General features: G+C 38.8%; 1 protein-coding gene across 3 annotated transcripts in view; it reads left to right on the plus strand.

Annotated features, from left to right (window-relative positions):
- The first annotated feature begins 2,193 nt into the window (after nucleotides 1-2,193).
- The window catches only part of MTMR2 (myotubularin related protein 2), a 116,294-nt gene continuing 91,174 nt past the window's right edge, over nucleotides 2,194-27,313 (plus strand). Inside the window, exons 1-2 of one of the 3 annotated variants that reach the window (XM_011286509.3) lie at nucleotides 2,194-2,332; nucleotides 11,543-11,613. Coding sequence is in view for 1 of the 3 variants with exons in the window: in XM_011286508.3 (XP_011284810.1) it covers nucleotides 2,253-2,332 (80 nt within the window). In the remaining 2 variants the exon portion in view is untranslated. Of the gene's footprint in view, nucleotides 2,333-11,542; nucleotides 11,614-17,037; nucleotides 17,453-27,313 lie in introns of those variants that run through there. The other 2 variants (XM_011286508.3, XM_019811599.3) reach the window with 2 other exon arrangements.

Below are 27,313 nucleotides of genomic sequence, written 5' to 3' on the forward strand. Positions count from 1 at the left end.
GGGTCTCCCATTCAAGGATTCATCGGCATTCACCAAATTTAGATTAGAAAACCTACGTCCAAGTATCATGTGACAATGAGTCAGCATTTTGGAAGGCAGGTAGAGACAGGGAATCAGTAAGTAAATTCTTTTATGAAACACTGTAGATGTTTATGCTTGCTAAGTGTTTGTGACTGCTTATTCGCTTTGACTATTAAAGGAGTACAGTTGAAGACCTCTTTAAAAACTATATAAATATAAACTATCAGCTGCCGTCCTATCCTTGCCAAGCTAGAGAATGGAAGAGAAAGGCAAAGTCGTTTGTGCTTAAACCCATTTTATTTTAGTAAGTATGCTGAACACAAGGTTAGGTTGTTCTTTGGGGGAGTGTACTTGCATGTTAATATTCCACTGGGGCTATACTTTAAGATTTTCTTAAAAAACATCAGTTGTCACTATGAATTAAACCTAGTTTGGGGCACCTGGGTGTCTCAGTTGGTTGAGCATCCAGCTTCGGCTAAGGCCTTGATCTCCGGGTTCGTGAGTCTGAGCCTTGAATGGGGCTCTCTGTTGTTATCGCAGACCCTGCTTCAGATCTTCTGTCCCCTCTCTCTCTGCCCCTCCTTCCTGGATCATGGTGTCTCACAAGTAAACAAACATTAAAAAAACAAACAAGCAAATCAGTTTAAGTGAACAGAATTCTCTTCATCCTAGCAAGGACTTTTCTTTTTAAATTATTCACTGTTATTTTACAGAAATAGTCTTTGCATCATTTTATACTTCACACAGGAGGTAACTGGGATTCAGTCTCAATCAGAAAAATTCCTTTATGCTTTCCTGTTTTTGTCCTTCCTGTGTCTTCCGTAACAGAAAATTACAGCAGAACATTTCCCCTTCACCCAGTTCCTATTCTCTTATCACAATTCTATCTCTCTACCCTTCCTTCCTGCTCTGCAAGGGAATTTGTGAGGGCAGGGAAAGATTGTTAGTTTGTCCCCTATCCAACGCAACCACATACAATAGTATATAGATGTATCTAATTCTTTTCACGCATTTCTTGGTTCCCATTTTCCTCTTCCATACCCCCTTGTGTGTGCCATGGACTAACGCCAAAGCGCTTCTCCCCTCACACTTCCAGACCACACAGACTTTAACCCAAGTTATAGCAGGACTTAAAATTTCTGCTTTTCTAGTGCCTCTTCTACAATGTTGGGTCGGTGGAGGGAATGGAGATAGAATGAGGAGGATAAATTTTTTCCTACCTGTCCTGTACTTTCTCCACTACCTTTCCCATACCAATCACTTCTTCTCTGCCACCCTTCCTATATGTTCCTGTCCGTTTCTTGCAGTTGTATTAAAAACTGTTTATATGCATTAAAACATTACATGCATCCTAACAACCTTTACGAAGTAGGCAGTAATACTAACATCTAATATTTGAGTGCTTACTATGTGCCAAAAATTGTTTTAAGCATTTTACCTGCATTAACTCATCTAATCTGTGAAGTCATTAGTCTTCCTATTTTACAGCTAAGGAAGCCGATGTTCAATGCCTTGGGTTACACTGCATGTAACTGGCAGAGGCAGGACTTGAATTCATGTCCGACTCACTAAACCAGCCTTTAATCGCTATTCAATAATTAATTGGTATTTTCAGCCCCAAATCGGGTGAACACTTTTGCCATTTCGAGTTTCCTCATCCTTTACGTTCCCGTATGTTCTTTCTCTTCGTGATCCCCCACGTCCTTTCTGCCCCTTCATCCTACCGTTGGCCGGCATTCCTTTATTACTCCGTCTTCTCACTATCCTTGACCAGCACCGTGCCGGCCTCAGTCATCCCCATGCCCATCATCCCTGTCCCTTTCTTCCCCGGAGACGTTCATCCCTAGTATTCCCTTATTCCTCTCTCTCATTTCTAAAATTCCCCCTCCTCCCACGGAGTCCTCGTCCCTCCAGCCTCAGGGGACCCGCTCACCCCCGGTACGGCCACCTCCTTTCCCAGGGTCTAGAGGCCGCGCGGGGCACGCAGCGAGCGCACGCAGCGAGCGCAGCGCGTCGGGGCTGCAGTCAGAGGGGCGCCGCGGGGTCCTCCGGCTCCTCGGCGGCCCCCGGGCGCGGTGCAGTCTGGGGGAACATGGCCGCTTCCGGTCTCCCTCCCGGGCCGGCGCTGGCCTAACCGCGGCCCCTGCCCGGCGCACTCCGCCCTCCGCTCCTCCCGCCCCGCAGCGGCGGAGGTCGCTTCAGCCTTTCCCTCCCGCTGCCCCCGCTGCGCCATGGAGAAGAGCTCGAGCTGCGAGAGTCTTGGCTCCCAGCCGGCCGCAGCACGGCCGCCCAGCGTGGACTCCCTGTCCAGGTAACCAGGATGCCCACGGCCCCGCCCAGCGTCCGAGAGGGATGGAGAGGGGCCGGGGACCCGCTGGATGGTGCCCCATCTCTCTGACTGTGCTTCCGAAGGCTGCGCCGAAATTCCTTCCCTGGGACTTGGGAGCCACTTCTTCCTCCCTCTTTGGGGTTTAGAGGCTGGGAAAAGGGAGGTTAAAACTCACTGCCGCCTTATCGGCGATTCTCCCTTTCGTGCAACGATCTCGTTTCATCCCTGGTTGAGGCAGCCCCAGTTCATTAGTTTCTCTTGTTTCTCATTCCATCTCGAATTATTTTTTTTGGACAGCCCTTCCCCCAGCCACCACCCCTTATTTCCTCTCTGCCTGTCTTTCTTTACTATTTTCAAAACCATCCTCCTCCAGTCTTTCTTCCGTCTGTCCGTATGTCTTTGATTTTTGGATTCTTGCCCACCCTTTCCTCTTTTTTTCCCCATCACTTCACTTCCTTATCGCTTTCATGATTTTCCCTATACTCTGAGCACCCGCCACCCTTTTCGTTTTAAAAATGTAAATAAAAATGCCCACTGTACGTCTCTTTTCTAAATCTTCCAGCTGAAAGTCATTATCTAGGAATCTGACTAGTCCTTAACCCCGAGTGAATAATGAGTGGTAGTTTTCTTTCTTGGACTACCGGTTCTCCTGGTTATTTCTCTTGTACCAGATGGGATTTTTTTCTTCCTGGAATTTTGAGGAGGACTTTAGTATGCAGTTTTGCAGACAGCTGTTGCGAATATTAACTAGACATGTTTTTGATGATTTTTTTTTTCCTTTGGTTTTAAAACTGATTTAAAATTTCGGGAAGAAATAATAGAAGACCTGTGTATATTATATATCCATAACAAAATAAGGTTCTTTTCCATCGAAAAATAGTCTAATTGTTATTAGAGAGTTATTAGATACTGATCTGCTATGTGAAAACATAATATTTTCATTATCTTCTGAATAAACTGACATTTCTCTCTTTTAATTCATTTTGGGGTTTCATTAAATACGGGTGATACTGCTGTGTTTTCCTATTACTGTTCAGATCTCATTGGGAAATGATTAGCTGATATCATCATTATAAATTAAGATTCTCTTCCTAAAGCATTCATAGCAGCCTACCCACACCTTTTCCAGAGTTCTTAACAAACACAGTGTAATTGCTTGTTTAATTGTTTTTTTTATTAGGCTATAAGCTACTGGAGGACAAGGACCTTACTCATTTTCTTATCTCCAGCATTTAAGAGAGATGCTGTGTGTCAGAGGTGCTCAACAAAATTTTTTTTGAATTTGTAGATTTAATAATTTTCCAGGAGAGAAGAATTTTTCTTTGCATTCAATTACATATATTGTACATTTGTTTCAAGTATTTTTAAAATTTTATGTTTATTATTCTGAAATTTAGAAAGCTGAGGATTTAAAATTAAAGAGAAAACAGGTTGGAAAATTATATTTTATAGGAAAGTTATAAATGACAGCTATGGTTCAGAATAGAATGTAAAGAAAACAAATGAGGCAACCAGTAATCTCACCCAAGTAAGAGGATTTAGAACCACAGGAGGCAGCATAGTCTGTTAGAATGAACAATATACTGGAATTTAGGAACTCTTAAAAGTCCCTGGCCCAGCTAGCTCTTTGGCTTGTATCATAATCTTTCTAGTCTACATTTTCTCATCTTTCAAAATAAAAAAAGTTGGTCTAGAAAAACTGTAAGGTCTCTGGGTGCTCTAAAATTCTATCATTCTTTATCTTAATGATTATTAAGATGCATTCTTATCAACTACTAATTCCCTTTACAAATACTCTTTGTTACTGGATTTTTGAAATTATACTAAGTAAATGTCTGTTATTATTACAAATTAACGTACCTAATTATGCCACTTAAGCACATTTATTGCCGCCCCAAAAGAAAGCCCAGTAACTTTAACGTTTATACATACATTTTAAGTCTTAATTAAAGAATTGTTTTTTTTAATTTTTTTTAATTTTTAAATTTAATTTAATTTTATTTTTTTAATGTTCATTTATTTTTGAGAGAGAGAGAGAGAGAGTGTGTGAGCAGGGGAGGGGCAGACAGAGAGGGAGACACAGAATCTGAAGCAGGCTCCAGGCTCTGAGCTTCGAGCTTCTAGCACAGAGCCTGATGCGGGGCTCGAACTCACAAACTGTGAGATCATGACCTGAGCCAAAGTCGGACACTTAACCGACTGAGCCGCCCAGGCGCCCCTTAATTAAAGAATTGTTACTGACAGATGAATATGAGAAAAGTAACTCCTTGAAAGAGTTTTGACTGGAATATGTTATCCTCATCCTCTCTGGAAAAAATTTAAGTATGATCTACTTTCCATAGGAGAATGCCAGCTTTCATTCCTCTCCTCTGGAAAGTAGAAAAAACTAACATTTATTGAGTGTGTGCTAGGTAGAATTCACCCTGCTAAATTTTTTCATATCTTTTATTTTATGAATCATTACACTTGTTTGATCAGTGTAGAATAGCTGCATTGGAGACACTTGTTAGAAAGCTTAAATTTAAACTTAATCTAGGCTAACAATCAATTGTAGGTGAGTCTAATACAGAGGCAAGGTAGACAACCATGATTTAGAATAGCTATGCTAAGTGGCTATCCAGTAGCTTAAATTTTTACTTTGATAGCTTATGGTAAAGCAAACCATCAATGTTTGGACTGTATTATCTCAGCCTTTTGCAGAAACGTTGCCCTTAAAGTGTAGTTTATTTTTATGCCTTCTGTTTTTTACAGTTAGGACATTTTTTAATTTCATATTTTCAATTAGGGAATTGCCATGTGAATTTTTTGATACCTCCCATACAATAATAGTTTATATGTTCAATGTGTTTCCTATGTCTTTTCCAGACTAGACAGACTGACACAGATTTCTGCTGAGTTTGGCTCCAAGAAAAATTGTTTATTTAAAAAATGTATGCTTCCCATTTGTTTGAAAATAGAAACTACGTAACTGCATCTTTCTCTTCAATTTAGCAAAAAGATTTCAGTCAGATTTGTAACTGAAGTTGGTAATACACCCCTCTCTAATTTCTTCAAGTACTTCTGCTATTAGATGAATTCAGTTTAAGTATCATGTTATATTCAAATGTGTTAATTTGTAAGTTTTTTAATGCTTTTCTGGGATATCGGGGTAATATAAATCTGAAAAATAATACACTAGTCTTTCTGGTTGCCCATTGTTTTTGTGAAAATGACACACCATTGCAGTGGGGTGACTGGCTCTTGTGGGATCTGTAGTTCACACTAAATGCATGTTGAATCTTGATATCTATATCTACCTGTCTGTCTATATCTTTAGTCATCTCAGAGTTGCTATTGCAGCTCTAGGCATTGCCTTCTAGGTTATCATTGACTTGATACTTTTTGGCCAGAAAAGAGTGATTTTATTTTTCATATGATATCCGGATGGCAGTTTCCTAATCAGCTATGGTCATGTCGTCTTGCATCCTTAAAACAAGTAGTGTTCTTTGGTGAGTCTTGCTTGGAGTTGCTCAACTTCAGTAGGCTGTTCAGTAGCTCTTGTATATTCTGCTGTTGTCCATTCTTCAATGCGTCCAGCTGATAGAGAGAGAGCTGGGAGCAAATTCACTTCAGCACACTGACAACCTGGCTGTATTCCATAATTTAATTCTTGCTGCTCTTTCTCTGATTCTTGACATAAGTATGACTTATACAGGATAGAGTTAAAACAATACTGTGGGCTAGATATGATAGCTAGGGTAGGCCTGTGCCTTAGAATTGTATAAATTATGCAGCAGGATTTGACACTATCCTGGTAGTATTCTGCCTTCTTAGTCTGGTTTTCCATTTTTTTCAGTTTGTACGCTGCTATAAAATGTACTGCTTGAGTGGGTTTCTTTGATTATTTTTTACTGTGCATAATCAAATGCTGACACATGTGATGCCAAATAGGTGCCCAGTGAACGTTTAAATAAAGAATGGTTGAATGTTCATTGCTCTTCTATATGTTGTGTCCACTCAAAGGATTAAAAAGGGTTTTCTTATGTTGAATTTGGCCTGTAAAGACACAATTTCAGGTTCAAGCTAAAGTTATTCTTAAATGAAGTCTCTTGACACACGGAGCTGATTTAATTGACTACATTATCTTTTCTTGTGCCCAGTCCTATATATGTTCACAACATTGTGTTCCTGTAGCCTACCTGCTTTTCCATCTGCTACTCTGTATCGTTTTGGTTTCTTTCTGTCTAACTTATCTTGTCAGTCATTTTATTTAATGCCTATTTCTTTCATCCTTTATATACCCTCATGCTGGGCACCACTTGTTCGTCTCAGATTATTTTGGTGTATAAATTGATTTCTAGTCTATAAATTCATTAGCATTTATATTTACATATTTATATGCACATATTTACATTTAGCTTAGATAAAAATCAAAGGGTGGCACCCAGAATATACTCAAAAAATAGCCTTCAACTAATTACATTTTTAAGTTACATGTCTTCCTTTAAAATTACCATCATCTGAAAACAGCAATTCCTGGATTTTTGTTTCCATGAATTTTGACGGTACTTATAATCTGAAAAGGGAGAAAAGTTTTTGAGATTTCTGAGACACATTTTGTTGTAAGGTCTGACCTTTAGTTTCAGCCTCAAGGTCACTTAGAGGTAATATGTTGGTAGGAAATATGCTTTAGGGTTGTTTTCCAGTAGTGGTGATGGATTTGTGTCCAATCACACATTCTTACCCACTTCCTTGTGACTCTTGGCATGTCTTCGGAGGCAGCTGACCAGGATTAGTGGTAGAAACTCACTGTGGAACTTAGTGAAACTCACAGGTTGAACTTCGAGCCTTGGCCATATAATTAGCACTTTGTGTCAGACATTAAGTGTATTGGTCACTTAAAAATTACTTATTTTGGATTTTATTTTTCCAGGACCCTAAAAGAACTTTAAAGTTTTGTTAGAGGAGATCCAATATTATTGTGAACTAATCAATAATTACTGTGTAGATTTTTCTGAAAGAGCATTTAAAAAGATTAATTACTAGTCAAAAGTATACAAGTATACTAAAGCTGAGATTGGGTCCCCTGTATGTTTTCTTTCCTCTTTATGCTATCATCAGTAGTCTTCTATTAACGTAGACCATTAGTTCCCAGATCAGTAGCATCAGCATCCCTTGGGGATTTGTTGAAAATACAGATTCCTTGGTCTTACCTCAGATCTAATTGGATAAAAAACTCTAGGGGTAGAGCCTGCGGTTTGTTTTAATATGTCCTCCAGGTGATCCTAAACTAAAAGTAAGAGTTTGAGAGCCACTGCCTTAGGTCTTTTACTAATTGTTTTCTAGTAACTCCATCAGTATTTGCTGAAATAGACTAAGTTAAGGTCTGTGTTACAGCTACCATAAGCCTATTACTTGACAGCATTTTTGTACAAATATTGATTGAAGTAGTGGAAGGTAAAAGTCATCTTTTGTGAATTTATGATATCTAATTTTAGGAAATTTCTTGAGGGTTTTTTTTTTTTTTTTCTCAGCCATGAGTAACACATCAGAAATACGTGTTTTAGGCCTTTTCTTAAAAATAGGTCTTTGGTAAGATACATTAGGGGTAACATTAAAAAAATATATTATAAAGAAGTAATTCCAGGAAACCATCACCTGAACCAGTGAAGTCTGGATTACGCCCAAGGGAAGGAAATAACCCTGATACAGATGTCCAGAAAGCAGTAAGTTTATTTTGTAAAGCTGCCAAGTTCATGCTATTGTATTCAAAATCACCAGGGCCAAAGGTTGTATGTGATTCAGGACTTGACCAGTGGAAATTCTCTAGATTTTAGTAGAGAGTATTTTTTTCTTTTTAAGAAAATTATTTTTGAATAGGTAAAGCACTTGCCATCTTTGTCCTATTGTTTGATTTAGTTAAATCTATGGATAGGATTGAAAACTATTGAGAGGTTATAATTAAGGACAGGGAGTGATTTTATAAGCCTGCTTTCCACAGGAAATCAGGTTAAAAATGGAAATATTGGGGGAAAAAAAGGTTGGTACAAGGTTATTAAAATGAAAGACACTGGTGAAGATGCCCTCTTAATGAAAATAATAACCTCAGTTCACTTTCCTGTAATTCTATTACACAGAACTGATTGTGCTGTCCTTCTTAATGTGTTTCTGTATATGTACCAATGCTGTCATCACTATAGACTGCTAATGCATCAACTTTGTAGTTCTTCCCCTGCCCAAGTACTTAGTACTTACTGTGGCAATACTCGCTGATGACTTTTCATTCTTTCAGAGACTCTTACTGGATGTGATTATCTCTTGGGCTCTTTAAATACTTTTTAGTCTATATTAAATAAGGGCAGATGCTATGTTTTCAATATAATAAGAATTAACTTATAAAATATGTTTCAGGGGTGCCTGGGTGGCTCAGTCTGTTAAGCGTCTGACTCTTTTATTTTTATTTTTTTTTTAATGTTTATTTATTTTTGACAGAGACAGAGCATGAGCAGGGGAGGGGCAGAGAGAGAGGGAGATGCAGAATCAGAAGCAGGCTCCAGGCTCCGAGCTGTCAGCACAGAGCCTGACGTGGGGCTCGAACTCACAGACCGCGAGATCGTGACCTGAGCCAAAGTCGGATGCTCAACTGACTGAGCCACCTAGGTGCCTCGCGTCTGACTCTTGATCTTGGTTCAGGTCAGGCTCCACACTGGGCATGGGGCCTGCTTAGGATTCTCTCTCTCTCTCTCTCTCTCTCTTTCTCTCTCTCTCTCTGCCCCTTCCTTGCTTGCATGTGTGCGGGCACACACACACATACACACACTCTCTCTCTCTCTCTCAAAATAAATAAACATTAAAAAATGTGTTTTAAACTATATACTTCAAAAACCCTAAATAGTGATACTTGGAAAACTCTTCTTATTTTTTTAAAGTTAGGGTTTTGATTTCACAGAGTATAAGAGAAAATCCAAACTAACTGGCTTAACAGAGATAATTTAAGTTTTTCACCCACATAAAAACCCAGGGGTAGTCAGTACAGATCCGATATAGTGGACCTGAAGTGTCAAGGGCACAGACTGGTTATTCCAGTGTTATCTCGTGAACCAAAACATTTGTTGAAGCGCTAACCTTTGCATTCATTGTAGTCACGAGAAAGGAGGAAGGGAAGAAGAAAGGTATGTTCTCTCTCTTTAAAGGATACTTTTTTGAAGTTACATGTAGTCTTTTAAGCTTCTATCCAGTTGGTCAGAACATGTTCCCATGGCCATATGTAGCCAAAAGGAAGGCTAGGATATATAGTCTCTTCTGGGAGGCCTGTGTTAAGCTAAAAATGGGAGGTTCTGTCTGTAAGAAATAGGAGAGAATTGGTATTGGAGGTAATTAGCTGCTTCTTCATATTATTTAAATGAATCATTTTAGCAAAGAAGACATTTTCCGGTTAAAGTGTACAATACTTCACTTCTGAGACTTGCAAAAGCAGTGACCAACGTAGAAAATGCACTGAGAGACATGATATATGGTAGCAGACTAGAAAAGAAAACTGTATCTTGGAGCACTCTCAACTCTTGAGTTTTTTTTTTTTTTTTTTTAACTTTCTGTTTTTTTTGTGTATTATTTTGGGCCAGATTTTTATAATCCTAATGTGGGATTATAGTGTAAAAGGGATATGTTTAATAATCGTCAGCTTGTGAAGTGAAAGGCAAATGGAAGTCAAATGAAGAATGATCAGCTGTACTATTTCATTGTTTATTTCCTTTGAGGAGCTCAAGGAATTGCGTGGTAAAGTGGCCGTGGTGGTGAGGATGGTGGCCTACACTGCTTACTCTTGCGCAGTTCTCAGCTCACTTCCAAGCCACGTGCCCATGTGTTTTATTTCCCACCCCCAAAATACTGCATCAGGTTCTATTTAGGTATTTTCTCTCATTTCAATTCTAACGGTTTGGTATCTGTAAGGGAAATAAAGCTTGCTGTTTGGGGCCATGTTAGTTTCTGAGTGCTTTTGCCAATATTTTGTGTGTTTTTATACCTTTGACCTACAAATTTGAAAATCCACAGAAATCTGTTTATTCATTTTTGTGTGTCCTAATTTAAATATTACTATTTTAAGCATGGAATGTCAAACATAGGTGTTTAATCATTTAGGAGTGAGTAGGAGAGGGTAGAGAAGTCTCCTCTGGATAGTATTATTCCTTGGATTCAGAGGGTTTAATAGGCATGAGTAACCAATATATGCATCTCCTTTCTTAACAGAATTGCATTCACAGATGACTGCAAGTGAGCAGTTTTTCAAGTAGGACTCTGTTAGCAGGTCGTGTGTTAGCAAAAGGAATAATAACTTTGGCTGATGATAGGCTCCTGGTTACCAGGAGCTTAATTTTCTTGAGCTGAGCCAGGATGCTCAGCAAGGTCAAAAATAAAATTTTATATGATACAGATGTCCTCTGCTACTGGTATTGAATAATATTCTTCCATTACCACCAAAGGCAGTACCTAAAAATATAAGCCCCTGGGATAAGCTTTGCTTTTCAAGTGGTGGACAGTTATTCTACTAGTAAATTAATATTGTTGTTGTGATTATTAATACTAATATAAATAATAAGTATAAATAATATTTCTGAGTGCTAAATCCTTTAATATGCATTTTCTCATATCATCATCATAATTGGATAAAATAAACAGTGTTAACTGTTTCCATTTTATAGATGAGAAAACTGAAGATTAGGGAGAGCAGTTTGACATTTGGACCCAAGTCTTTTTAATGTTAGGGTCTTCGTAAAGAACTGATCATACCCGAAGATCTAGCGTTCAAGGTCCAGGCCAAAACCTGGTGGTTAGAGGGCAGTCCCGAGGCAAGTTGATGGGTGGTAGAGTGATTGGCTGCACTACCGAGAAGGAAAAGGATAACGTGTACACAGTAATTAGCGCGTTCAGAGTGTCCATATTTGGAGAGAATTTTCTCTAGCTTTGAATGTTGTTTTCTTCTGACAGAAAATTGGATGATTTTTTTTTCTTTGCTTGATGATTAAGAAGATAGTGTCATTAGAACAATACTACATTTTGAACGTCAGATAAATTATGAAGCAGGTAGACATGGTACCAGAACCTCCTCTTGCCATTCCCTACCCCGCAGGCTTTATAGAATAATTTAGAATACTTTACTGTAGGGTTCCTTAAATATCTGAATTCCCCTAAGTTCCTTTGTGTGTTTGTTTACAGTTAATGTGTTAAGAGCCATTGACATTTGAAGATCATCAGAAGTGAAGATAAAACATCTCAAAAATTATAATGTAAGTGAATGGGAAAATGGAATTAAAAATGGACAAAAGTTAATATTGCCAACAATATTTCTGGAATCCATATACTTTTGCCCCAAATGAAATTTATGCATTTGAGTAACCAGTAACTTCAAACTTGAGTCCCAATTCCAAGTCCCAGTCCTTAAAATTCTGTGTTGGAGTAAACAGTTGCTACGTTTTAGTCACCAGTAATTTTCCATTAAAATTCTTTGGGCTTCCGCATAATGTTTTTTCCCTTTTTCTCTTTAGTAGTTTGCAGTTTGACAGTGGCTCCTGCTATATTTAAAATTATATGTGTGTACAGACTGAGGTTTTTGCTCTTCAGCTGGTGATGTATGTTCTACCCAATTTTAATTTTACTACCATTTTGTATGTTTCTTAGCCAAAAATATGACAGCTAGTCTCTTCCCTTCCTTTCTTCCTCTTTATAAATATTTATTTATCATCTACTGTGGCCTGCACATTATGCTAGATCCAGAATTCCTAAGACCTTGGTACTTACATGAGTTGTGTCATTTTTTTATACAGTTAGGGACTTTAGAGATCATGTGATGTGACTAGGACTTGTGATGACCTCAAGTGTGGCTGAGGACCACCTGCATATTTCAGTCACCTGTGTTTCTTGGTGGACATTTAACTTCCTAGCTTCCAGTGCAGACATTCTGAATCAAGGGGAGTGGGCCCAAGAATCTGCACTTAAAGTGAGGACCTTCAATCCAGATACTTTCTAGAATCTATAAGTTTGTAGATGCAGGAACAGACCTAGAGAAGTTTAATAATTTACCCAAAGGTACAATATGTGCTAGAAGGCCAGAGAAGATTGGTGTCGTTTCAAGTCCTTTAAAGTCACAGAGCTAATTAGTGTTAGAAGTGTTCTGACTCCCATTTCTAGACTTCATTAAATCATGTAGTGACTTTTGTTGGGTCAGGCAACTTCACTGTGTATATATAAAATCATAACTAATCTATCACTGGTATTGAAAAATTAACTAAATGCACATATGGGTCTTGTGTATGAAAAACATGGACTGTTTTTTCATCAGATATGTGACTGATTCTGATTTTGAAATCATTAGAAGGAAAAAGACCTTAGTAGTCCAAGTAGATCCCCCACCCCCACTCCGGCCATGGTACTATTCCTACTTGGCCTTTAAGTTTTATGCTTCTGAGGAGGGATTTGATTTAATTTTTGCATCATGGTAACTAGCATAGTGCTTTGCAGATAGTAGGTGCTTGCTAAACTATAGTATGAACAGTTTACTGTTAAAACTTTGTCCCGCCCCCCCCTTTGGATTCTGTTATATACTATTAGGAGTGGTTTTATTTTCTTGATATTTTATTCTGTTATTTTGTATGTTGGCGGGGTGGGGGGAGAAAAACGGAGGAAGAGAGAGAGAGACAGAGAGAGAAGATCTTAAGCGGACTTCTTGCTCAGCGTGGAGCCCTGTGTGGGGCTTGATCCCTCAACCCTGGGGTCATGACCTGAGCCAAAATCAAGAGTCACTGACTGAGCCACCCATGCGCCCCATGAATCTGATATTTTATATACCAAGCCAGAGACCTTAAACAATTGGTTATTTTATATTTTTAGTATTGAATTATTATAGCTGATAGTCACAGTATCTCTGAGGGATTGAAATAGTCTAAATTATTTTCTGAATTATAGAAGTTTGACTTAGTTTTAGTATTGTGTATATTTTGTATTGCGTATGGTATACTGATAGTTACTGAATTATAATCTTACATTAGGAAATATAGTTTTCCAATATTTGGGAAACATTCTGTAATTCTCAAATTTGTTAGTAAGTTTAACTATAAAATGCCATTTTCTAATTTTCTGAATATTTTGGAACATGTTTTAATTGTAAGATATAAGAAAAGCAATATTTAAAAATAACTTTTTCATTTCTAATAAGTTTAAGTAATGTAAATTTTCTTTCCATTGAATTTTTTTGCTCTGTTTTAACCACAGACCCCAATAAATACTATATAGCTGTAAAAGAGAACTTTATCTACTATGTAATCTAACTTTTTCATTTTTTTATGCTAGGACACTAAAGCTAAGGGATTTGCCTAAGAGTGGAAATTTTATGAATGTTGCCATATATTTGTGAACAAACAGAATAATATTTATGGTATTTCTATGATGACATGTGTGAAAAGCTTTTAAAAAAGTGTCACACAAGTAGAATGTATTATGATTACTGCTATGATGATAATATGTCTGCTAAGTTCCCTCATGACTTGATTGAAAATTTTCACTATTGTTTAATTTAAAGTCAGAAAAAGAAACTGGTCAGATTTTACTGAATTTCCTTTTACTTTGCAGGTTCCCTAAATTTCTCTTTCACTGTGTGTAATCTAATCCAGATTGTCACTTTATAAAATTATACAAAATACTCAGGATGATATTTATTGGAAGAGTTCTGTCGGCCATTTTCCATGGGAAAATGATGAATGCCCAGTTTTATCCCTCAGTGTAATCAAAGTAGCTAATAGTAATAATAACACATTTTGGTGTAGTTTTTGTGGTTACAAAGCTCTTTGACCTACACCATCTCCATTGTTTCTCATAACAGCCTTGTGAGGTAGATCTTTGATAGATGAGTTACTGAAGCTCAGAGAAGTGATGTGATTGTCACAGTCTCCTGTGCATAAGAGATGGAGTTAGAACTTAAACTTTGACTCCAAATGCCATTCTGTTTCCACTTCCCAGCATAAATCTTAACATGGAACCCCTGAAGTTTCATGGGGTATACATCTTGCTATTTAAAGGAAATTCTGAGTATTGGAAAATCGATGACAGTTTCATCTTGTCCAGCCAACCTGATTATTCAGTGCATACTTCTCTTTAAAAGTCTGACTCATGTTGCTACTTTTAAAATACTTAATAAGAGTTGCAGGTATCTTTTGGATCAAAGACTCATTCTCAGCATGGCTACCAGTGTGTGCTGCTTAAAATTATTTGAGTGTTTAAATGTTTTTTTTAATACTTTTTTTTTTAACGTTTATTTACTATTGAGAGACACAGAGCATGAGCAGGGGAGGGGTAGAGAGAGGGGGAGACACAGAATCTGAAGCAGGCTCCAGGCTTTGAGCTGTCAGCACAGAGCCCGACACGGGGCTCAAACTCACAAACCACGAGATCATGACCTGAGCCGAAGTTGGTCGCCTAACCAACTGAGCCACCCAGGCGCCCCTAAAATTATTTGAGTGTTTAAATGTTTGAAACAGTAGTATGTTGAACTATACAAGCTCAAAAAATAAACTGTGATATGATACAACACAGTGTACTGAAATGTCTGGATTCCTTCTTAGTCCTTGGCTCTTTAGTTCTGATTCTACTTCTTGACTGTGACTCTGGATGGGTCACTTGATTTCTGTGAGCCTGATTCCCTTATCTGGAGAAAGGGTAAAATGATATCTGCTGTCCTACCTTTTATAGGGCTGCTTTTATAGGCCTAAATATGAGGATTGATGATGCTGACAATAATAAGAAAAAATCAGCTAACTGCTTGCTGTGTAATGCATATCATGTGGTAGGCACAGTTTTAAGTATAGTTGTTTAAGCATCTGACTCTTGATCTCAGCTCAGGTCTTGATCTCAGGGTCTTGAGTTCCAGCCCCGTGTTGGGCTCCACACTGGGCATGGAGCCTACTTTAAAAAAAAGTATTTTATATATGTTCATTTAGTTCTCATAACAGTCCTGCAAGGTATAAGAATTGTTACTATTGCCACTTTGTAGATGCAAAATCTGAGGCACAGAGAGGTGAAGTAACTTCCTCAGGGTCCTACAGGGTGACTGAACCAGAATTTAGTACCAGGCAGTGTAGCCCTAGAGTTGGTAGTATGTGTGGAAGATAGTGTGCTTTGACCCTTGTAAAGGGCTGTGCTAATGTTAAACATTAATACTTTAAAAAATTGTTTAAAAAGAGAGATGTGTTCCTCATCCTTGTTATACAGATAGAGAAAAAAGACAAAAACAAGCAAGAAAAAAGTCTTTATGACTTATGATTTTTAACAATTAGCTGACCTCACAAATTTGGAAGAATATTAGAAATTATGGAGAGATAAATTACTGAATGAGGCTAATACATTTGATTTTTAATTTAACCTTTCCAGGCTAGAATGAGAAAGAGACATTGAGTGCTTTTCTTTTCCTACTGAACGTTTTAACTTAATGACTGGAAAACAAAGTGAAATACCTGTGTTATTTTCTGGGATTTTGACGTTTGTGCAGAAAAGTTTTATCTCATTACACTGCCAGGGAGTGACTAGTTAATAGTAATAATTAGTTTTGCTTTGTCTAGGATTACAAAAAAAAAAGGCAAACCTTTAGATAGTCTGAAGAATGAATATGTGACTTTATGGTTTTAATGCTGAATTCAGATTTGCATGATGGGATGAGAAAATCGTATGTGAGGTCATTTGTGAAGGAATGAATTCCCTATATGTTTTTCTGTTTGTCCAGCTCAAAGTGTTTTTGAGAAAGCATTTATTGCGTAATAGGTCAACTGCCTTTTTTTAGTGTTTCTGACCTTGTATTTCAATTTGGAATGGACGTGTTTGTTTCTAAAAGGAAATGCAGTTTCAGAGTCGTGCACTTTGAGTTCTAATGATGTGACCAATTTTCAGTTTAGTATGACATTTTCTCAGCTACACTTAACTATAAATAACTTCCCCTTTAGGCTACTTATGAATCCGTATAAGTTTTAATTTTAGCTCTTGTCTTCAGAGTTTGAGTCAGATTTAGAAGTTCTGAGAAATTCTTTTAAGGGGCTGCTGAGGGTTTTGGGATTGGCACTGGGACTCAAGGTGCCTCTTACTCCATTTTTACCCCATTCTCTGGACACACGCTAGTATTGGCTAGAATATTTTGGTTTTTACTTGTCCATTTATTTATATTTCCAGATAAGTGCTTTGAAGAAACACTACTCTGCAGAAAAAAAAGTATGTAAGGCATTTCCTTTATAGCCTGGTTTTTCACACTTGCTGGTGCATTACCACATAATATGTCCTGACTTTTGGGAAATATAGTTGACAGACCTGAAAACAAAATAATGAAATTAAAATGTCCCCAAGGTCACGTGTACCTTAGAACCTTGGGATTTTCCAGACAGAGTGCCAACACGCGCCAGCTGTCCCAGAGCTCAAATCCCCTTTGTTTCTCGGAAGAATACAAAATGTATTCTCTCATCTGTATCCATCAGATGCCATGATGAGAAGATCATTTATGCTGTATCTTTTTATGCTATGGATCGGTTAAGAAATTTAGGGTTCTGGTGTAGCATTTCAAAAAATAATTATAAGCTATAAATTAATTTGGTTTTGGTAGTTGTTTTTCTATTTTGGGGATCCTGCAAATATTCTGACAATAAGTCTTTTGTGTGCCAATGTTTTATACACACTGCAGGCTTTTTATTATTTTTTTTTTAATAAAATTTTGAACAGAATGACTGATAGAACATGAACAGTGCTTATGACACTATGGTCCATTGTGTAAGCGCTGAAAGCAAATTTGCATTCCTCGAAAAGCTTGTTCACAGGCAGAATATAGAACACACTCTTTAATGTTCTTGGGCAAACATGTTATGCGTGTGCTCAGGACATTAGTTTCAAGAGAATACTTTTTAAAAAGGACCTTTTCTTTCCATGGACTACTGAAGAAAAGTTAAATTGGCAGTAGGAGGGAGTGAAGCGATTTAAATAAGGCAAGTGGTTTAGATTTTATTGTAATGACTATGGTCAGTAGTACCTGGAAGTAAAAGACATACAACCTCTCCCAGATCTTCTGGAGGCGTTTGTTTACTAGGATACACGAAAAGATAGGTGAGTTGTTTTCAGGCTGGTTTGAATGAAGGGTATATATCATGCTGCTATGTTTATCTGTACCTTTAATTTTCAGACATACTTTTTTACTTTCGGTAGAAATGTTTTTATTGGATTTTGAAATATTAGATCAGGAGAAATAAGAGTACTATAAATATACTTATGGCGTCTGTTAGTGCTTGGGTTTTACATTTCTGTTCACTATTGCAAAATACCTCCAAGTGTACTATGAATGACAATAAAGTAATGATAATTCCATTAATAGTCCAGCAAACCAGTCAAGCCAGAGAGGTTCAATACTTTGCTAATGGTTACACTGTAAGATTCAGGTGACGGAACTGGTTTTGTGAGTGAAGCTTTGGGCAGTCTTCTGTTTGACTGTGTCAGAAGTTACGTAAGATGTGTGTGTATGTGTATGGGTGTGTAATATATGTATAAATATATAACATAGAAAAATATAAATATATTATTTATAGATAAATAAAAAATGAAAAACATAAATATAGTATATATTTATACATATATAAAAAACAACTTCATCCTGATATTTGTTCTTTGTTTTAAGTGATTCATCAAACTCTTTTTAAGTTTAAAAGTTAGTACATGCAGTTATCTTAATCAAATGAGGACATTTTACAGTATAGACCTAAGTGTAAAGTACTTTTGCGGCCAAATGCTTTGCTTCATTTTAATTTAATTAATCGATTCCTTCTTAAAAGGAGACCCTTATTTCTGATCTCATTCTGTTTTCCCTTCTGAAGAAGATACTCTTATATTTCCACAGGGCTATTTGTTGAATATTTTCTATCACTGCCCGTTATTTAGCACTAATAACTTTCAATAGGCCATGTTTTTGATCCTTATTATAGTCTTACACGGTATTGTTAACTTATAAAGAACAAACAGAGACAGATGTAAGTAACTTGCCTGAATTGTTATTTGCTAAGTGGTGAAATCGAGTCTCTGTGACCCTAAAGCTTATGTTTTCAGCCACTAAGCACTTCTACATCTTGTTCTGTGCTTTGTGTTCTCTTCTGTTTCAGTTGTGTCCTGTATATTCCTTCATTGCTATACAGTACTATTATGAGACACTTTCATATCTGGCACCTTCATTAGATTGTAAGTCCCTTGAAGAAAATGAATCTATTTTCAACTTTATCCCTAGTATGTAATCCATTGCTGATGTTAGTAAATGTCTGTGGAAGAGATAGATGGGAGGGCATGATAAGGGAGATTCAGGAAGTTCCTTCTCCCCAAATGGAGGGGAAGCATGGGAAGAGCAGGAGGGCAGGTAGCTAAGAGGCCTTTAGCTAGAGGTAGGCTTTCTTAGTTTCTATCCTTTCAAGGAGCTCAACGGTACTTTGAGGCATGGGAATATTCGGAGGTGATAGGTGAACCCTGCTCTCTGAAGGCAGATTTCTCTGCCTTTGCAGCATTAACAGTGATGCTTGTAAGCCTAGTAGTATTGAGGCAAGAAGTACTTCTGTAGTTGGTACCCCAATTTATTTGTTTGAACATAATTTTCTTAATTTGCAACTTTTTAGCTTGATTAATTCTCAGGAATGATTATAATTAAAAAAAATCTCCTAACTGAAACAAAAAAATAGAAAAATGGAGAGGACTTTATCTTATTTAATGGTATGCTTTTAAAAAGCACACAGAGAGTAATTCCTGTCCCCCTACCAATAATTAGTTTGTATAACTGCTCGCCTAAATGCTATACTTTGAAATGGCAGAACTTTTGATACCAAAAGGGTGGAGCATTGTTCTTAGGAGTAGTGTAGCAAAGGAAAAAGACATTCTGTTATAACAACAGCAGACCAGTAAATGTGTGGGAATGACTAAGAGTCAGATGATGGGATTTCTGTTTTGATCTTGTGGTGGAAGGAAAACTGTGTCACTCTGGCTAAGATAGTGGCAGAGCTATTAAAAAACAGAGTTTGACTACAGCTGTTCTCTATTGTGCCTCCCTTACTGTAGACCTATGTTCTGTTCTTCCATGGGTATGTGTATTATTTTGTGGAACTAGAAGTTAACATTTAAATAAGATCAACTTGCTTCTTTTTAATTAGGAATAAAGAGAATAATATAGCTTAGGGTGGGATGAGGAGTGGGTTAAAGAGCAGGGAATTCTGAGGAGAGGGACTTCCCATTTATAGAGCCCATGGCCCTGCAAATTTGGATAAATGCATTTGTGAATGTAAATTGCTTGCACGTTCATTTAATCTTTACTCTTCCTAAGAGTTGAGAATGAATCAGAATTTAATACATTAGACTATAATTATAGATTTTTTTTAAGTTTATTTATTTTGAGTGAGAGAGAGAGAATGCGTGTGTGCGCACACAAGTGCTTGTACTTGTGTGAGTGGGGGAGGGACAGAGAGAGAGAGGGAGAGAGAATCCTAAGTGGCTCCACAGTCAGCGCAGAGCCCAATGTGGGGCTCCAACTCACGAACCATGAGATCATGACCTGAGCCGAAATCAAGAGTCGGACACTCAACTGACTGAGCCACCCACGTACCCCTAAAGAGTTCTGATTTTTGTTTGGGAAATTTTCTTGGATTAAGCATTTACTGAGTTTGTGCATTTTACCAAAGTAGAACACATACACTGGCTTGAAAACATTAGCAAAGAACCAGTAAGAAACAGCTGTGAATTAAGGGTGAATGTGCTGAAGGGGACATATATCCGGGAGGAATGCTGTTAATCTGGAAAGTCATCCTGGAAAGATGCCTTGTTTCTTAGCCCCATATATATTTGTTTTTTGCTTTAAACATTTTAACAGTGACTTCATTTTCTACATTTTAGCATGTTATCAGTTGCAGGACATTCCTGCCCTCTGCCTTTTTTTTTTTAGGATTTACCTATAAAAGAATCTTACAATTCAGGGGTGCCTGGGTGGCTCAGTTGGTTGGCTGTCCTACTCTTGATCTTGGTTCAGGTGTTGATCTTGGGGTCATGAATTCAAGCCCTGTGCCGGGCCATGCAGGGTGTGAAGCCTACTTAAAAAAATTCTTTTTTTCAAAAAGAATCTTAAAATTCAGATAGCATTTTCAGTTATTTTTTTAATAACTATTCAGTGAGATAATGAGCTAGTATTTTTTATCTCTACTCATAATATGAAGTTGAGGCTCTAAAGCCTAACCGACTTTCCATAATTTATGAGACCTATTTCTCTTCTTGTAGTTTAAACTCACATGTCTGGTTGGAGTGGGAGAGTAGCTTATCTATGTGTTAGCATTTGCCAAAGCATCCCTTGCTTTATATTGTGAAGATGCTTTTTAGTATGGTAACGTAATCGACTATAAAACACTTAACTATAGATCTCCTTTTTTGGTTGTGAAATTGTACATGACAGTTGTGGTGAAAACAGAAAGGATCTGTGTTTCCAACAATGATTTAATAATTGGAACAGGTTGCTACAAGGGAAATATAAAATTTTCTTCTGTAGAGGTTATTTTTGTTTGCTCATCTTGTTTTAAATGAATTGTATTAAGTTTCCTCAGGAGAGACTATTTGATTGTTGACAGTTTAGTTCCTTGGTTCTTTTAAAAAAAATTTTTTTAATGTTTATTTTTGAGAGAGAGAAAGGGAGAGAGAGCAAGCAGGGGAGAGACAGAGAGGGAGACACAGAATCTGAGGCAGGCTCCAGGCTCTGAGCTGTCAACACAGAGCCCAACGTGGGGCTCGAACTCATGAACTACGAGATCATGACCTGAGCCGAAGTTGGATGCTTAACCAACTGAGCCACCCAGGCACCCCAGTTCTTTGGTTCTTTATGGACCAAATTATTAGAGTCTCATTTGTTTCTCTGATGGCAGTGGGAGGTGTCCTATTCCAGGCTCCATTAGGTAGAAATAGTTTAAATTGTTTTGGTGTTTCTGTTTATCAAGTAATGTGCTAAACTCTTTGCACACATGATTTTATTTAATCTTTATAGGTAGGTGAAGTCTTCCTGGAGGTCAGTAATTATTAACTAAGTAAAGGAGATATAAAATAAATAAGTAAAACAAAAACTATGTCAGATGATAATAAGCACTCTAGGAAAAATGAAGCAGGGAAGGGAGTAGAGAATGAGTGGGTGGGTTTAGAGTAGTTTGCAATTTTAAATACAGTGGTCGGGGAAGATCTTACTAAGAAGGCAATATTTGAGCAAAGAAGCTGAAGGAGAAAATGGGAAATACGGGAGAATAAAATTAGAGATAACTGAAGGAATAAAGGTCTTCAAGTAGGAAGTTGCCTAGTGTGTTTGAGGAACAGAAAGGAGTCAGTTATAGGGCAAGGGAGCAAAAGGAAGAATGGTAGATCAGGGAGGTTAGGATGGGAATGGATTGTCAAAGGCCTCATAGGCCATTTTGGAGATTTGGGCTTTTATTCTGAGTGAGATGGGAAGGTAGTGGAAGGTTTTTTTGCAGAGGAATGACAATATCTGATGTTTCAAAAAGTCTCACTCTAGCTACTGTTTTAAGAATAGACTGGGGGGGAGATGTGGGGGGCTGCAACATCTATCACCCCATTGATTTCCGGGGTTGACTTGGCCGATCTGGCTGCCTAGTCAGGTGTCCTCCTCCTCCCTCACTGGTCCATGTGCATCCGTCCCAAAGCTGTTTTCTTAGTTGAAGAGGACGCCCTTCCCTGATAGAGGAGGAGCATTCTTGTTAGGTCAAGGGTATCCAAGTAGCTGCGCTCCCCCACTAGAACCTCTAAACAACTCTCAGCGTCCGTTTGTAGGAGAACTTAGGGTAGTCGAATTTCCAGGACTCCAGATACCCCCAGATGAGGTGCTGCATGAGACAGTTTGCCTTTCTTAAAAACAAAAACAAAAAACAGACTGGGATGCAGAAGCAAGGACACTGGTTTATCGGCAGTTAGAATCATCCAGAGGAGAGAGATGTAGAACAGGTAGAAGTGATTGGATACGGGTACTGGACATGTTTTGAAGGTGCAGCCAACAGAATTTCCTGAGTGTTTGAACATGTAGTTTAATGGAAGTCTCAAAGATGACTCCAGAGTTTTTGGCCCAAGAAAGTATAGAAGGCTGGATTACCATTTACTAAGATGTTAGAGCTGGTTTCAGGAAGAAGGGTAGGAGCTAGGTTTGGGGCATCTTAGGTATCCACCTGAAGGTGTTAAATAACTAGGTTATTGGAATCTGGAATTCAAGAGAGAAATCTGGGATAGCACTAAAAATTTGGGTTCATCAACTCATTGCTGTTAAAGCTGTGAGACTGGGTGAGATTATTAAGGAGGGGAGGTGTTGTCAAGGACTAAGAGTTCAGGGGTACTCCAATGTTAAGAGGTTAAGGTGGGAAGGAAACATTATAGGAGATCTGTGAGAAAGAGTAGCTAGTAGCTAGTAGGGTAGCCATGAGTTTTGGAAGCTGAGTGTTGAAAGTATTTCAAGGAGGAAAGACCAGTTATCTCAACTGCTGCTGATAGATGAGTACTAAGTATTGACAACTGAGTTTAATGGAGTGGATGTTGTTGATGACCTTGACAAAAGCATTTTGGCTGGCCTGATGGAAGTGGGTTCTGAGAGAATGAGAGGTGAGGGATTGGAGGCAGTGAGTATAGACATCTTCTTCAAGGAGTTTGGCTAGAAAGAAGCTTAGAGGAATGAAGTGGTATCTGGAGAGGTTGACAGAACCTCTGTGGTCACAGTGCAGAGCCCGACGTGGGGCTCGAACTCACAAACAGTGAGATCATGACCTGAGTCAAAATCAAGGGTTGGATGCTTAACCCATTGAAACCCAGGTGCCCTGAATGCTTGGGGTTTTTAAACACAGACAGGAAGAATAGTCTGAAAGTGGCAGTGAGGAACAGGGCCCAATTTGCAGGGCCAGTGGTGGGAGAGGGGTATAGGAGAGAAAATGAAGACTTAATTTTCCATTTGAAAGAGCTATGGGGAGAGCAGTGTTCTTGGGAAAACCAGGCTTCAGTTAAGAGTGAAAGGTGAAGAGACCATTTAAGAGAGAGAGAGAGTAGAAGAAAAATTGCTGATGTTTGACCTTGAAAATCCAAAGTACAGGAGTTAGGGGTGAATGGAAGATGAGATCAGAAGAGAGGTTTGGGGTCTGGCCGTTCTGACTTCTTGTGGGAACTGTCGAAAACGGAGATGAAGGACATGATGAAGTTAGTCCTTACAGTTTTTAAGATGGGGATGTGGTGAGACTGAGTATTGAAGGGGGTGGGAAAGGTAAGGTCCTGCATGGACCACCCACAGTTCTGGTTGTTTCCTCTTCACTTTGCTGATAGTGGGGGTAAGGACAAGGGAGAGATGGAAGGACAGTCTTACTCCTCTAGAGCATTTGGATTTCTGATGCCCTTTCTTAACTCCTGCAGATGGAGGCTAGTTGCTGGGGGAGAGTGGGTAGTGTCACTTGGAACCCAAGGAGCTGAATTAATGACCAATTTGTCATCTCTGTTTTACATATAAAGAAACTAAGACTTAGCATCCTGCCCAAGGCCACATGGCCACTGGGTAGTGGAGTGAAAGGAAATGACGCACTCTTACACCGTAAAATAGATGACGGGTCAAAGAGCGGTAACATTCTGTGCGATAACACCACATTGTCATTGGAGCCTTATCTTCATTTACTTTCAGATCCTGCAGTATCACTTGGCTTTATACTGGATTCTAAATGAGGGATCTAATTAACAGTCTAGTCTTCTCATATAGAATGTGTTCCCTGTGTTTGTTGTCCAAAAACTTAAAGCACTTATGGGAAACAGGCCGAAAGGTACTGTTTTGGGGTAGTCTTATTCTTAACCTACTTCTAAATCCAATTCAGCTTTATCTTCCTCAGGAAGTATTCTTTGATTTTTTTTTTTTTTTTAATTCAAGATCTCATCTCGTCTTGCCTATTATTTTTTTTAATGTTTATTTATTTAAAAAAAATTTTTTTTCAACGTTTATTTATTTTTGGGACAGAGAGAGACAGAGCATGAACGGGGGAGGGGCAGAGAGAGAGGGAGACACAGAATCGGAAACAGGCTCCAGGCTCTGAGCCATCAGCCCAGAGCCTGACGCGGGGCTCGAACTCACGGACCGTGAGATCGTGACCTGGCTGAAGTCGGACGCTTAACCGACTGCGCCACCCAGGCGCCCCAGATGTTTATTTATTTTTGAGAGAGAGAGAGTGCGCGAGCAAGTTGGGGAGGGGCAGAGAGAGAGGGAGACACAGAATCTGAGGCAGGTTCTAGGCTCTGACCTGTCAGCAGAGAGCCCCCATGTGGGCTTGAACCCACAGACCGTGAGATCATGACCTGAGCTGAAGTCGGATGCTCGACCAGCTGAGCCACCCAGGCACCCCAGTTCTTTGATTGTTCTTAACTGACCTTCATCCTTATACAGTGAGCTTATGTAGAAGAAATGCTGGCCTGTCTGTGTGGGTGCTGCACGCATGCGTGTGTATGCATGTGTGTGTGCTCTATCTCCCCTGTCAGATAATAAGCACCGTGAAGGTATTTCTTCTTTTGGTTCCATACTCTTGTCAGAAGCAATGTGATTTAGTCAGGGGAATCTGATTCTGTAGTTGGCTCTGCCACTAATTTGATATGATATTTCAGACCATTCCCTTCACTTTTCTGGGCTCTACTTTATCTGTATAAATGAGAGGAGTTTCACTAGAAAGATCTCAGGGTCTTTGAAAGTTATAATATCCTGTAATTCACTGGCCGACCATCAGAATAGTTGGTTAACTGATGCGTATAAGCGTTTGAAAAAAAGAATTTGAAAAATACGGTGTAATTCTAGTTACCTACTACACAGCTTAATGTCACTGTAAGGTGTGGGCAGTCACCAAGCAGGATCAGAGTGAGAAATAGGGCTGAAGAGAGGGTAGGCCAGATGGTACCAGTAGCAAGTATTTGTGGATGCGGGGCTGAGAAGACTGAAGATATGTTCGAAAATCTTTTGCACAGAGGTGATAACTGGAGCTGTGGGAGTCTGTATTTCTGAGAGATTGAGTACAGAGTGCAGAGCCAAGGTTAGAACTTTCAAGAGAATCTGTATTGAGAGGGCAACTGGAAGAAAAGAGCAGAAAAAAACAGTATAAAGAAGGGCAGTAGGGGCGCCCAGGTGGCTCAGTCGGTTGGGCGGCTGACTATGGCTCAGGTCATGATCTCATGGTCCGTGAGTTCGAACCCCACGTCAGGCTCTCTGCTGACAGCTCAGAGCCTGGAGCCTGCTTTGGATTCTGTGCCTCCCTCTCTCTCTGCCCCTTCCCTGCTTGGTCTCTGTCTCTGTCTCTGTCTCTCTCTCTCAAAAATAATAAACATTAAAAAAAAAAAAAAAAGAAGGGCAGTAAATTTTAATGGCAATGGAAGTGTAGGGAGAAAAGCAACCCAACAGGGAGGCAGTGATAATACTATCTACCTCTGTGGAGGGGTTAAGGAGGGTAAGAACTGAGAGGAATGAGGTGCCCCTGCATTTGTTCCTCAGGGCATTAATGACATCCAGAGAGCAATATCAATTGAATAGTTGAAGGTAGACTTCAGTGTGTTATTAATGATTCTGACATAGATTGAGCAACTCACTATTGAGTTCCTGCTACCTGTCCAGTGTCGTGTAAAGCCTATGCATGCCTGTACACACACAGACACACACCTTCCAAAGGAGGAAAGACTGCCCTTAAACCTGAGAAGAGATATGTCATCATTCTTCTTTTTTTTTGAATGTTTATTTTTGAGAAAGAGAGAGAGAGAGAGGAGAGCAGAGGTTCTGAAATGGGCCCTGCGTGGACAGCAGCCATCTCGATGTGGGGCTCGAACTCACAAGCTGTAAGACCATGACCCGAGCCAAAGTAGGACGCTCAACCGAGCCACTCAGGTGTCTTGAGAAATGTCATCATCTAAGATAGGAAGAAGGAGTCAGTGTGGATATAGATAAATTTACTGAGAGAGGGACAAGAAGTTAAGACAGTTCATGCCTCATTATTTTAGTGTTTTCATTTATACTACATTATTGTCGCTAGAACATTGTATAGACCACGTTGACATAGTAATTGATTTAACATATTAATAAATCCATTGGATTTTACTCTTATTTTCCTTTACTGCTCTGTAGTATTATATACTGTTAACTATTGATTTTAAAACATTCTTCTTGGTTTTCACTAAACTCTTTGTTTTTTCCATCTACTTTTTTCTATAGTTCTACCTCCAGTCTCTATTCTGTGAAAATAAGTGTAGTTCCATTCACTAAATCTCACATCTCTTTTTGCTGTGTATGCTGTTCCAAAGCTACATGATTCAGTTTCATGGCTTTAGCTATCACATAACTGTAACCTCTCCAGGGAATGTCAAAACTAGAAAAGTTTTGCATTTCCACTTACTTGATGAACACATTCATGTGGATATTTTGTGAGAGCCTCAGATTCAACAACATCAAAATCTATTGCATGTGTCCACATATCTCATTCAAACTTTTTCTCCTGTATTTCCTATTTTTGTTATTCTGTGGCCTATTTCAGTTGTCTATTAAGAGACCTAATTCAGTAGGCTATTAACTCAGTTCCTGTAGAATTTCCCCTCCATCGATACTCCATAAGCCAGCAAAATATATAACACTTCTACTCAGAAATGTTTAATGGCTTCCCCTGCCTCTAGAATGGGATCTGAATTCTTGGTGTCCAGGTTTCTTCACAGAACATAGTTCAGTCTTTCTCGCCTCCACCCCTGCCATGACCCACGAAGCCAGTCACATTTGCTTCCCCAAATAATCTGTGCTGTTCTCCCTCTCTCAGATGTTTTCACTCTTCCATTCTACCATTAAATCCTACTAACAGGCCAGTGTCCCTCAGAAATGACACATCTTTCAAGTCTGCCTAGCCTGTCCCATCACATTCAATGTTTTCTTCC

This window comes from Felis catus, chromosome D1, assembly GCF_018350175.1.
Source record: "Felis catus isolate Fca126 chromosome D1, F.catus_Fca126_mat1.0, whole genome shotgun sequence".
In the NCBI taxonomy this organism is placed as follows: Eukaryota; Metazoa; Chordata; class Mammalia; order Carnivora; family Felidae; genus Felis; species Felis catus.